General features: G+C 51.1%; 1 protein-coding gene across 1 annotated transcript; it reads left to right on the forward strand.

Annotated features, from left to right (window-relative positions):
* Positions 1–947: 947 nt before the first annotated feature.
* CALML4 (calmodulin like 4) lies at positions 948–10,823 on the forward strand (the record flags this gene model as incomplete). The annotated part of the gene is given in 6 exon segments (XM_080651034.1): positions 948–1,060; positions 1,062–1,080; positions 1,201–1,231; positions 4,979–5,119; positions 6,737–6,925; positions 10,520–10,823. Coding segments are annotated over 6 exon segments (591 nt in total). The 3' UTR covers positions 10,618–10,823.
* Positions 10,824–13,788: the final 2,965 nt, after the last annotated feature.

Here is a 13,788-nt window from a genome sequence, read left to right on the forward strand (position 1 = left end):
TGGAGCCCACAGACAGGGCAGCCACCAGCTGTGGACAAGGAGCTGGGAAGCGAGAACCCAGCTGTGCCCAGCTCAGCAGCTCTAGGGACTGCCCCACACTGCCCTCACTTCCTCAGTGTGTGTGTGTGTGTGTGTGCACTGGGGGTGGGGAGCAGCACAAACCACTTAGGAAATGGGGAGTCAGCAGCTTCTGCCGGAACGAGTGGGGGCTGCGGAGGGGAGAGAAGGGAAAGGAAGAAAAGGAGGAGCTTCCTGGCCGAGGAAGTCACCTAAGAGGCCTCCCTCTGAGCCCCCAGGGGAGCCCACTGTGGGGCCCGGACGCCAGAGCTGGGGAACTGGCCCGAGGAGAACGGGCTGTGCGCTTGCCATCTGATAGTACACAGTCCTGTGTGAGGCCCATCAAGGAAACCGGCACAGAGCAGTGCAGGGACAGGCCAAGCTCCCACAGCTAAGGGCACGCAGCAAAGGGCACGCGGGGAAGGAACCGGATCCAACCTGTGGCACCGAGGCCCGTGTCCCTGCTCCAAGGCTTGGCCAGTGGCAGCGGCCATCACTGGGCTGAGCCATCGAGGTAGGGTCTCCTCCCCGCCTGCAGCTGGTATGTGATGCCTCTTAAATAAGACAGTGTGCTAAGCACCCAGCACCTGCCAGCTCACTGCTTAGTCCCAGGAGAGAAAGAAAAGACACCCCCCACCCAGGGCAGGGCCCAGGACACCCCATCCGGGCCGCACTTTTGGTGTGTCACTGACCCCTTCTCCGTGTCCAGGGAGGGCTCCCAGGAAGGAACGTTTGTCCAGAGCTTCAGCTTCCCGGGGCAGGACCAGCCCTGGGGAGCCCTTCTGCAGCCCTGTTTTCTCAAAACCCAACCTGCTGCTCTGCCCAGGCCTTGCTGGCATCAGCTGTGCGGGGAAGCGGGAATCCGACCCCTGGCGCTGGGCCTGGTCTCCATGGCAGCGGCGGATTTATTACAGGGGCCTCCACCCAGTTTGGCGGACTTAGGACTTGAAGCGGGCAGGAAGGAAACCAAGAAAGCAGTCCTGGGAGCAGGGAGCTCAGGGGTGCAGCGGAGGCCCCAAGATGGTAAGCGAGGGTCTGTGTCACCTGCCGGGCTTGGGGGGCGGGGTGGGGGGAAGGTGAAGGGGGGAGGGCGGGGAGAGAGTTCACAGAGCCCCTCCTGACTGTTTCCTCTGTCTGCTGCAGGCCAAGTTTCTTTCCCAGGACCAAATTAATGGTAGGTTGGGTTTGCTCTTTAATTAGCAACTCACAGCGAAATATGGGTCTCATTAAGCAATTTGCTCTACTCAGTTTTTGTTGGTGGGAAAAAGGTGCCAGGGGTGGGGGGTGGGGGTGGAGATGTGGGCCCACCCACAGGCAAGAGGCCAGGAGGCCGCTGCTGGGTGGAGGTGGGGTAGGCTCACAGGTAGAAAGGTTGGTGCTATGTCTACCAGTGTGAGTTACAAGGCGGGAGGGGAGGATAGGAGCTGGAGAGAGAAACACAGCTAACTGGCTGGGGCCGAGGGAGGGCCGAACAAGAGGAGGGCTTTGTACTTGGCTGAGGCAGAGCAGAGAGACCAGGTCTGCACCCCCACACAGCACTCTTCTCTCTGGGCCTCAGTCTCCCCACCTATAAGGTGGGAGGTCAGCCTAGGTGGTCTCTGAGGTCCCCTCCACTCTGACATCACGCCTAGTTTAGTGTGTGGAGCACTTCATTCCCCGAGTCCCCAAGCAGGCTTCCGTTTCCACAAGGCCGAGGGAAAGAGCTGGGTTACACAGAGCTCAGGGCCCACTCCTAGACTAGGGAGGCCCAGCATAGCTGAGGTTGGGTCCCGTGGGCCCTGGGTGGGCTTAAGGTTACCTGGGTGGGGATTCCAGAGTTCTGAGTACCCAGAGCTTGGTCTAGAAGGAAGAGTGGGTGGGTAAATGGGTTGCAGGCTCCAGGTGGGCACCTCCCCATAGACCTCCTCACAGTCTCACCCCAAGAGGAGGGCCGGATCAAGGAGTTCGAAAACACAACGCCCAGGGCAGAGCCCCTCATGCCCAGGTCTCAAGGCAAGACTGAGTGGAGTCTTGCTCAGCCTTTGTCCCCCACCCACCTCTGGTGCTGAGGCTCACTGACCCTCCCTCTGGGGCCTCGGAAGTTCCGGAAGGAAAGGCAAACTTCCCTTTGTATCCCAGTGTCTGACACCAAGAAAGTGGCCACTAATGTTTAATGAATGAATGACAAACTGGACAGAGGTAGCCTGCTGCAGTGGGAAGAACAGGAACCTTGGGGGCCTGGGCTCCTACCATCTCTGAGCCTCAGTTTTCTCATCCGTGAAGTGGGGATAATGACGCCACACCAGGCTGCTGTGAACGACAGAGAGGATAGTGTCAGTCATGCGCCTGGTGCAGCCTGGGTGGCACCCAGACCCGTGCTGGGGCCAGCTCGCTGTAGCCAGCATGAGCTTTAGTAATTTTGTGAGCTTATTGTTAAAATCAGCCATTATTAAATAATGTAAGATCAAACAATGTCCCAACCCCTGCATTTGTAAAAACAAAACAAAGCCTTAAAAGATGGCCTTATGGCAGTCAGTAGTACTGAAGATTTGAAAGAGGTTTGAGTTTAATGAGTGTCATTTGTACAGGGTAAGAACTAGTTTAATAGTAGATCACTCATCAGATTGAATAATAACACATTCATTGGGAAGAGTTGCATCACTGGCATGCACCTCACTTGTCAAGTCACAGTTCCTACCCCCACTCCTACCCCATCCCCCAGGCAGAGGCTCCACCGATGGCAGTCCCACCCCCAGTTCTGGAGTCAGAATCTCTGTGGAGGGCCCAGGGGTGTTCCTCCAGAGCTGGGAGCTGGGGGCAGAGAGGCAGGTGGGGGCCCTGCTCTGCTGGGCTGTGAGACTGGGCTCCAGAGGCCTTAGCTCCTGAGGCCATTTCATCTCCATTAAGGGAGAAAGGGTTGAAAGAGAGCTGCCAGCGGGTTCTAATCAGAGCTGAGAAAACATCCTGGGCCCCTCCCCCAAGTCTCTAAGAGCAGACCCAGGGCTGGGGTCAGAGGGCAGCTTGAGAGTTCAGCCTGGAGGTGGGGTCTGGAGCAGTGTACTCAGAAGTGCCCATAATTGTAATAATTGTCACCCCATATGAGAGCCACTGTCTGCCAGGACTTCCCAGGGGGGATTTCTGGTCGTCTCAGTAACCCAGAGGCATAATTATTCCCCTTTCCCACATAAGTTGTCTTTGCAAAGGTCCCCTGGGTGTCTGGATGCCCTGCTGTGGGCTCCTTCTCTCCCTGGACTGGCCCTAGAGGGCGGGACAGCTTCCCAGTGGTTTGGGTCAGTTGTGGGAGGGAGAAAAGGGGGAGCAGAGGAAGGGGAAGGAAGGGAGAGGAAGGGGGTAGGAAAGAAGAGAAAGGGAGCAGAAGGAAGGGGAGAGGGAGGGCACGGAATTGCCAGATAAAATACAGGACACTCAGTTAAATTTGAATGTCAGAGAAACAACAAATACTTTTTATTTTATTATTTATTTATTTATTTTTAAGACATTCTTATATATATATATTTTTAATTTATTTTAGAGAGGAAAGAAGGATAGATAGAAATATAGATGAAAAAGAACATCAATCAGCTGTCTCCTGCAGGCCCCCTACTGAGGATCGAGCCCACAACCTAGGCATGTGCCCTGACCAGGAATGGAACCAGTGACCTCTTGGTTAATAGGTTGATGCTCAACCACTGAGCAACACCAGCCAGGAAACAAATATTTTTTAGTATAAGTGTATCCCGTGCAAAAATTTGAGATGTATTTATACTAAAAACTAGTGGCCCGGTGCACATTGAAAGGAAATTAATTAGAAAAAATATTTTAATATCACTATTTGCCCTTTCTCTCTAATGGAAATATCAACCAAATTTACAATCAACTATGACAGATCAAAACACACGTGTGTGATAGGCACCAGTGAAAGCTTTATAAATATAAACTTGCTTAATTAGACCTGCTTTCTAATTTAGCTAAACTTTTTCCAGCACCCCAACTTCTCTATCAGGTAATTGTCAGCAGCACGGCAGTAAATATCAACACAAAGCAGATTATTATTGTAGATCACGCAGGGAGAACAAAGGGTAAAATATTTAACTGTAGCAGTGTTTGACTATATTCTGCACAGTGAGAAAACCTGAAGTCGTTTTCAAGGTCCATCATTTCTTCTTTTCAGTCGGGTCACATTTCTAAGCTTTCTAAATCTCTGTTTTCTGGCTAATGAAAAGAAAATAGGATTCCACCAAGTCTCCCATCTACCTACTCCAGGACTTCTGTGAGGATCAAATGAGATGAGGCACGGGAAAACGCTTCACAGACATTTGGTTAAAGTGTAAAATGTTTCCACCTGGGTATAAAGCAAGTCATGTTCCTGGGCTGAAGAAAATCCAAGGAGGCTAGTAGCTAGGGAGAGGAAGCCAGGCGTTGCTACGTGACGTCATTAACTGGCACCCACAGCCACCGTTTCCTGGCTGAGCTGGGCTGTGGGCCACATTTTGCGCCATGGGGTCTCAGCAGTGTTGGCTGCTATTTGGTGGGCTGTTGCTCCAGGGTGGTGGCGGGGCCTGTGTCCCACTTGGGGGAAGCCGAGTATTGCTTTGTGGGTGCCAGGTCCGTGGTGCCATTTCCCTGTAAATGGCCAGTGCGTGTCATGGCAGCTCCTGCATTGAACGTCTGGCCCTTGGTGGTCAGTGTGTGTCATAGCGACCAGTTGGATGGTCGTACACATAGCATATTAGCCTTTTATATATATACTAGTATATGTGTTCATTATTTATTGGAAGTTCAATTGAACTTGGCAGTCCTGTATTTTTATTTGTGATGGGAAGGGGGACAGAGGGAGTGGGCACAAGGAGGGAGAGGGAAAAGAAAGGGGAGGAGGGTGTGTGTGTTGTGGGGGAGGGGGGGTGAAGGAGTGCTCCTGATTCTCCTTCCTGGCTGTGCACAGAGTACAAGGAATGCTTCTCCCTGTATGACAAGCAGCAGCGGGGGAAGATAAAAGCCACGGACCTCATAGTGGTGATGAGATGCCTGGGGGCCAGCCCAACACCAGGAGAGGTGCAGCGGCACCTGCAGACTCACAAGATAGGTGAGTGGGCTGGGCCAGGCTGGGGAAGAAGTGGGCTGGGCTGTGGGTGGGCCTTGAGCCCTGCAGCTGTGATCCTTGGGAAGAGCCCACAGTGGGTACAGATGGTGGATGTGAGGACAGGTCAGAGGTTAGGTATGCTGGTGGTAGTCAGAGGTCTCCAGCCGGGAGCTGTGGAGGCATTTGGCCAGGTGTGCTGTGCATCACTCAGGTTCCTTGAATCCTCACAGCAATGGTGACACCTCATCTCACAGAGCACCCTGGGACCAAGGTTCCAAACTCTGCAGTCAAGAAAGTGTAACAGTGATCCCCAAATTGCTTCGCCAGAACAGTTTCCCTTTCTGAGTACGTGTCACGTGCTTAGCGCAAACCACCCTGTGGAGAAGGCGCTGTTTTACAGGTAAAGACCAGGGTTCGGAGCCATGGGGGCACTTGCCCAAGTGCTCAGGCCAATGGCAGAATCAGAGTTGGAGCCCCATTCTTCTGATTTCCGACCGACCTTCTAAAAACTATGCAACACTGGGAGGAAAAAAGGTGGAAGAAAGCCCAGCCAGAACATTGGCAAGTGGTTCTCGAGGCGCTGGGATTATGGATGATTTTCATCCCCTTTATTGTTGTTTCCTGTGTTTTTGACAAGGGGAGCATATAGGACTTTTATAACCAGAAACAAACAAGTTGGGTGTTGTTGTTAAGAAACAAGAGGGTGTCAGAGGCTGGGGTGGCCGCTTGCCTTGGTAGCTGGACACTCAGGAAGGAAAGTCTGGCCCCGAGACAGGGAGTGGCCTGGAGAGATCACTCCATCCAGAGCCACCTGAACCTCAGTTTCCTCATCTCTCAGGTGGGACCCCCCCCCATCTGCTGGGGTTACCCCAAGGTCCCATCAGAGCGTGACTGCAGCAGCGCTGGGCGGCCAGGCTGGGCCCAGGGCGGCCTCTGGAGGCCGAGAGCCCAGGGACAGGTGCTCAGTGACTGCGGTCCGTTTCCACCGCCAAGGGGTGGAGGTTTCCTTTGGTTACTGTCTCCAAACAGGAAGTTGTGGTCAGGGGAAGTTCCAATTTCCTGCAGTTGTACCCCGGCCAGGCCAGGGCCAAGGCCCCCACACATGCTCGGAGGAGGGGCCTGGGCTGGGGAGCTGGGGTGGTTGCAGTGAGGGGAAAGGCAAGCAACCATTCCAGGTGGGACTGGGCTTGAGGCCCCGGTGGGGTCACTGTCCATCTTTGTGGGTGTGCAGTGGTGGCTGCTGAAGGGGGGTGGACTTAGATGTATGCCCTCCAGTTCAGGGCACCAGAGCAGCACCGGAAGGGAGCAGTGGAGGTGGCGCTCCAGCCTGGTCCTGCCACTGCTCTGGGAGGCACTGCCCCCTCACAGCTCCTGTCTCCGTAGTGGGCAAAATGGGGAGATGATACCCACTGGCCCTGAGCAATTTTGGGAGGGGTCACGGAGGCATATCCGAGGTGGGACCTCAGGAGAGGGGCTGCATCCTCCTCACCACCACCACTGCCACCATCAGGGCCCTTCCTGAGTCCAGTGGCCCTGGAGCCGGCCATGAGGGCTTGGGCAGGAGGCAGGTGGCGAGCCTTTACCTCCCTGCTCACTCTGCTGTGTTTGGGGGTTTCCTAGACAGAAATGGAGAGCTGGATTTCTCCACTTTCCTGACCATTATGCACATGCAAATAAAACAAGAGGACCCAAAGAAAGAAATTCTCTTGGCCATGTTGATGACGGACAAGGAGAAGAAAGGCTACATCATGGCGTCGGAGCTGCGGTCAAAACTCATGAAACTGGGGGAGAAGCTCACCCACAAGGAAGGTAATGGCCTGTTCCCTCTTTCCCTACAGCAGGAGAGGACTGGGGAGTTGGGGGGAGGACACCAAAGCCCAATCCATGGCCCCAGGATGGTGCGGACACTGCGTTCATGCATGCCCCAGGAGGCTGCGACTAGATGGCAGGAAGGATGAGCTCTGGACTGGAGTCCACGGAAGAGCTAGGGGACCGGGGGTAGCGGGAGCAATCTAACAGGGCGAAGAGATGGCCTGGGAAACCGAGGTGAGAGCTGCTTGGGCCTCACCCTGAATTTAAGCTTTCACTGTGGGTCTTTATTTAGAGCTATGACACCCCTGGGAGCAATAGTGACCCTCATACTGACAAAGACACAGGTGAACTGAGTGGCTTGTGGTAGCAGAGCTGGGAGTTGCATGTAGGTCACAGACACTCCCCCTCCCTCCCCTACTGCCCCCTCCCCACCCTCCCCCATCTCCCCTCCCTCCCCCACCTCCCCACCCTCTGCGCATCTCAGGTTCTTCTTTCCAACAGCTGTTTTCTGAAGTTGCTGCTCCTGCCAGGTGTCCAAACTGAGATGTTACTTAAAAAAATTTATATATATATATATATATATATATATATATATATATATATATATATGTAATTTCAGAGAGAGGAAGGGAGAGGGAGAGAAAGACAGAAACATCAATGATGGCCCTAGATGATTTGATTTGGCTCAGTGGATTAGAGTGTCTGCGGACTGAAAGGTCCTAGGTTCGATTCCTCTCTCTCTCTCTCTCCCTCTCCCTCTCTCCCTTCCTCTCTGAAATCAATAAAAATATATTTTAAAAAAGAACAAAAGAAAGAAAAAGATCAATGATGAGAGCGAATCATTGAATGGCTGCCTCCTGCATGCCCCACACAGGGGATCAAGCCCGCAACCCAGGCCTGTGCCCTGACCAGGAATCGAACTGTGACCTCCTGGTTCATAGGTAGATGCTCAACCACTGAGCCATGCTGGCTGGGCCTGAGATGCTGCTTTGTTCCCTCTCCTCATGACGCCGCCAGCTCTAACAGCTCTTCCCAAGGGGTGTCCATGGTGGCCTTTGCTGGGACTGCGGGTCACAGGACGCATGAGAGGCCTTTGCCTTGGACTTTCCAGCAGCCCAGCATGCCTTCCTGCCTCAGAGCAGGGCAAGGGTCTTCTGGGAAAGCCCTTCGCATGTGGTTAAGGGCAACCCCAGTGCTGGGCCATTTGCCAGTGCTCTTCCTGCCTGCCCGCTAGCCCCTGGGTCCGGCCACAGCTGCCATTTAGAGTCACCACCAGAGTCCACACCAGCAGCCCCAGAGGCTGGGATTTCTACTCATGCTGCTGGGACACAGTGGGTGGAGGAACTAGGCCTCAATAATGTGGGGCCTTTGGTTAAAGCACAACAAACCAGGAGGGGTTGCACGGTTGTGGTTGGAATTAGATTTGAATCCTGGCTCCTCCTCTTCCTGGAGGACCTCAGACGGGTTTCCTTACTTTAAAAAAAAAAAAGTTTTATTGATTTCAGAGAGGAAGGGAGAGGGAGAGAGAGAGAGAAATATCAACGATGAAAGAGAAAAATCGATCGCTGCCTCCGGCATGCCCCCCGCTGGGGATCAAGCCTGCAATCCAGGCATATGCCCTGACCAGGACTCAAACCATGACTGCCTGGTTCATAGGTCAAACCTCAACCTCTGAGCCACACTGGCTGGGCCTCCGACAGGCTTCTTAACCTCACTCACCCTCCTCAGTTTCCTTGTTGGGAAATGAGGTTACAATAGACAATCCCTCGGGTCCCCCCAAGAGCTAACATTCTATAAAGCGGACTGCTTCGATTTTACCTGCAGTCACAAAGGCTCAGCACACAGCATTTAAACACAGTGCTGCAGGAGGCAGCCTCCTTCAGGCTGGCGCTGTCCCGACCCGTCTTTCACTGTGGCTGTTCTCACGTGAGCAGGGGGACCATGGGCTCGCCTTCCCTGCCCGGCTCGGCTCGCAGGACTCCGCTCGGCCTTTGATGTGCCAGGTGGAGTGCTAGCAGAGAGGGCCAGCTGGGCTTCATTCTTATGGTTCATGATCCCTGTCTAAAGTAACACCCCGGGCCCCAAACCCGTCCACGTTTCCCATTCGTTTAACCAGTCAAGAAACATTTCAAAGAAAATGGCAGTGTGCTCCCGACAAGCCGAGAGACCAATTTCCCTTCCTTTGGCTGAGGGAGACAAGGAAAAATGAAGTAGGAACCTTTAACTCTGGGTGATTGAAAGGAAATCCATTTTACCAAGAAGCATCCTTGGAGCAGCTGAAGGCTGTCAGGGAGGGCTCCTTTTTAAGGCCTGGAATAGGCTGGCGCCAGCATCCTGGTTCTTTCTGGGTTCACAGTGAATGGCATACCACCCAGCAGGCAGACCCAGCACCTGGCTATCAGCTGTGGCCCCTTCTCTGGACCGGAGGATGCTCACTGGTTGGCTCTGAGCTGGTGTTGGACCTGTCCGCTGGGATGGTTTGAACCATGATGATAACTTAGTGTTCTTCACATTCTAAAAATACTCAGCACCACGGGCGGCTCCGGCGCGGAGCACAGTAATTACATTTTAGAGGAGGCTGCTAAGCAGAGAATCACAGGGTGTTTTCTAACTGTCCAGAATTACTGTCGGGATGTCAAGAGCTGAGGAAGCTGACACAGGGCAGTGAGACAGTTTTTGCAAGAGGATGAGGCTTTTTCAAAGAGCCAACGGTAGATTGGCTCTGAGAGTCCTCTGTGGAGACATATAAGCTGAAATGGCCCTTCTTCTTCTTCTTCTTCTTTTTTTTTTTTTTTTAAATATGGAACGCTTCACGAATTTGCATGTCATCCTTGCGCAGGGGCCATGCTAATCTTCTCTGCATCATTCCAATTTTAGTACATGTGCTGCCGAAGCGAGCACTGAAATGGTCCTTCTTGCCGAGATCTGGGACAAACTAGTATTTTGTGCAAGGAATCCAGAACCAGAAGAAACAAGTAAATGAAGCGATATTTTTGGAGCAGCATCATAGAGAGCAATGGCAGTTTTGTGTCCTTTCAGCTTTAGACACAGTTGAATTTATTTTCTCTCATACTATCCCTATCCCCAAAACACAAACTTTTAAAAAAAGAGGTGATGGTGGCAAACACCACTTGTCACCAAGTCCTCTCTTGGGGTGAGGCATGCCAACTTGAAAGGGAAGGCAGGCAGGCCAGGGCAGGCCAAAGCCCGGGCCACGGAGGCCCAGGATGGAGCTGCCAAGGGGGCCTGATCAGCTGGGAAGCTGAGCTGTGGGAGGTAAATCCCATGCCGAAGATTTCTGGAACTATACGTACAAGAAATATAGGGCATTTTCTTTCAAAACAAACTACAAAAAACACAACGTGGCTTGGCTTCAGTGAAATCTGATGAACTCAGAGTTGTATCAGTGGTCTCCAAGTTGGGGTGGGGGGCGGTGTTATCCTGGTCTGTTCGCTGTCTGATTTCCTGGTCTATGTGAATAGTCAACTGGACACTCAGGGAAAACCTCTGGGGGGCCCCAACCCCCAAGAACTCGATGTCCTGTAACACAGCAGTAAAGCTGAGCTTAAAAATTAATGTGATTTATTGCAGTGGATGATCTTTTCAGAGAAGCAAATATTGAAGCAAATGGCAAAGTGAAGTATGATGAATTCATCCAGAAGATCACCATTCCTGTGCCGGACTACTGAATGGAGAGAATGCAAGAGAGCCTCCCCTGGGCCTGAAAATCAGACGGATGAATTTTTAACAAGAAAAGTGTTCCTTTCACTCTAGGGAGACAGCACAACGGCATGACACTCCCTGACTGTAGCAGAGGATAACGTAGCAATGAAAAGAAATGATTTCGGCCATGGTATTAGCATGTCCTTAATAAAAGGTTTTTAATTTAATTTTATTTATTATTATTATTGGTTTTTATTAATTTTAATAACTGCCATTAGTCTAGCCATTTACAGCTTGGAAAGAGCCTCTGGTTTGGAGATGAGCCTGGGTTCCAGTCCTGACTCTGCCATTTCCCACCTGTCTAACTTTGGGCCAATCATTTCACCGCTCAGAGCCTCAGGATCTTCACTAACATTAGGTTCCTTTTTTTCTTTTTAATATATTTTTATTGATTTCAGAGAGGGAGGGAGAGAGAGAGAGAAACATCAATGACGAGAGAGAATCATTGATCGGCTGCCTCCTGCACATCTCCTACTGGGGATCAAGCCCACAACCCCAGGCATGTGCCCTGACCAGGAATTGAACCGTGACCTCCTGATTCATAGGTCGATGCTCAACCACGCAGATTCCTCATTCTTACCTCGTGGAGCCTGCTAAGGGTAGTCGGAGTTAATGACTTGAAAATATCTTTGCAAACTGAAGAGCTCTGTGCAATCCTGAGTTTCCATGGTAGTGCTTCTTCGAAGAAGGGCAATCAACCAAAAAGCTGCATTCTATATTTGGGTGCTGGAACCATCTTCCACGTTTCTAAGACAAAGCCAGTGCTGGCTGAGAAATAGCAACAAGCAGAGCTAAAACAAACAAACAAAAAACTATGGCAACATTTCTCGTAGCACCACAGGGCCACTTACAAATTCTCATTCCCATCTCAACACACAGTGACACCATTCAGATTCATTCATAAACACAGAATCCAGGGTGGGAACAGGTAAAAACAAAGCAGCCTCAGCTAAACAGTGGGCAGAGGGATCTGACTTTACAGCCCGCACCAGAGGAAACCAATGGGACCCAGGCCTTGCAGAACTGGGAAAGCCCTTTCTTTTTTTTCTTTTAAATATGTGTGCTAAAGATTTTGTTTCTTTTTTAAGAATGTATTTTTATTGATTCCAGAGAGGAAGGGAGAGGGAGAGATAGAAACATCAATGATGAGAATCATTGATCGGCTGCCTCCTGCGTGCCCCCTACTGGGGATCGAGCCCACAACCTGGGCATGTGCCCTTGACCGGAATCGAACCCGGGACCCTTCAGTCCACGGGCTGACGCTCTATGCACTGAGCCAAAACAGCTATGGTGGAAAGCCCTTTCTGATGCTCCTGTTAGAATGTCCAGCTCCCCCAGCCTGTGATCAGAGAGGTTTACAAGAATGGGATGGGTCTGCTCAAGTGGGTCAAATTGATCATGGCTTCAAGCCATTTCTCATGACTAATGGAAAATAAGGGGATGTAACAGGCCATAGCCATGATACAGCAAGAGCCCTGGGAAACAGTAGTAGGGGTACTGGCCCTGCCGGGTCAAGTAGCTGAGTTTCGTAGCCAGGATGTGCTGGCTGGTGCTGTGTGCGCTCATCAAATTTGTGGCTCCATTGGTAGTGTCAGCCCTGCCCTAAAAAGGGTTGGAATCACACAATGGCATGTTGGGGGGTGGAGGGGCAGAGTTCTAAGTACAGAGATTTTCCTCCTTATATGTATCAAAATTGGGCTCTCTGGGCTGTGGCTTTGTCTAATGGTGCTTAAGTGGCGAAAGCAAAAGAAAACCAAACTGAGGGAGATGTCTTTTGGGAGGCTATTCAAGACACAAACCCAAGGGCCAGCCACCAGGGAAACGGCAGGGGACCAGTCAGTTTTAGTGCAATGATCTCACAACAGTGTGACTGCCAATGAGAGTAGAAATTCCTAGAAGCTGTAGAGAACGGTTCTGTGGAGGGCGGCAATAAATGGCCCAGACATCCAAGTAGGTGAAGTTGTGATTGTCTAGCTGGAAAGCGTAGGCTCACACTGTGCAGGAGAACCAGGTTTTGTGGGGTCTCAGGTTGTATGATTTGGAAGCCTTCTTTAAGAATATAAAAATAGAGACTTGGTAGCACTGCTCCCAGGGCCCAATGAAAGCCCAGGTGCAGAAACTTCATTACCATCGTGGTAAATCCCCGAGGGCTGGTTAGGTGTTGCTAACCAGCAACCTAGAGAACTGCTTTATTTCACTTTCAGCCACGGATCAAGGGTCTTAGCCCACATCTCCTTTTAACTCATCACGGACGTTAGGAAGCAAATCCTGCACAGCCAATCTGGGATACCAAGGATTAGACAGTAGACACCTTTGATTTAGATGGGATCGGGCAAGAAAGTTCTGGGCTATAATAAATGAGGGTACTTCACCTTAAAGTCTTTTTGTCTGGTCAACGGAATGGCCCGTGTTTTTTTAATTTCAAGAGAAACATCCATCAGTTGCCTCCCCTACATGCTCTTGACCAGGGATCCAACCCTCAACGTAGGTATGTGTCCTGACCAGAATTCGAACCCACCACCTTTTGATGTACAGGATGACACTTCCATCAACTGAGCAACCCAGCCAGGGCCCAAGTATTGCTTTAAAATAACTTTTAATCTGATTTGCCTAACAGGAATCTCTGAAGTATAGCTACCCCAAAACACACTAAGTGGTGTGAAATGCTCATTAGAACCTGGGCTCATCTCCACTGACCCAGTGCCCCTAATTAAGGGTATTCAGTGGCTGGGATCCTAAAGTCCTGTGAGGCCTCTGATCTAAACCTCTATCCCAGAAACGGATTTTACACCACCCCATGTCCAGGCTTTATGCTCATTCCTGGAATTTCAGTTGATCTATCTAGCACCTAGTATTGTCTACAAAAAAAGGCAACAGTGCTTTTAGCTCTCAAATTGCAGATTAAACAGGTTTAAAACGAAACAGATGCTGCGGTTCATTACAAAGCCAACCATATTTCAATAAGGGGAATGACTGTACATTCATTACTTACCTCAAAGCATGTTGCAAAAGAATTACTCGTCATGCTTTGAAATCTCTGGATGAAAGGTGCTTTGGCAGCACAAAGCATATGTCCTTTCTCTTAGAGACTGTCCCCTTGCACACCCAGCAGTGTATTTTACAGAAGACAAATTAAC

The sequence above is a fragment of the Plecotus auritus genome (genome assembly GCF_963455305.1).
Source record: "Plecotus auritus genome assembly, chromosome: 1".
NCBI classification, from domain to species: domain Eukaryota; kingdom Metazoa; phylum Chordata; class Mammalia; order Chiroptera; family Vespertilionidae; genus Plecotus; species Plecotus auritus.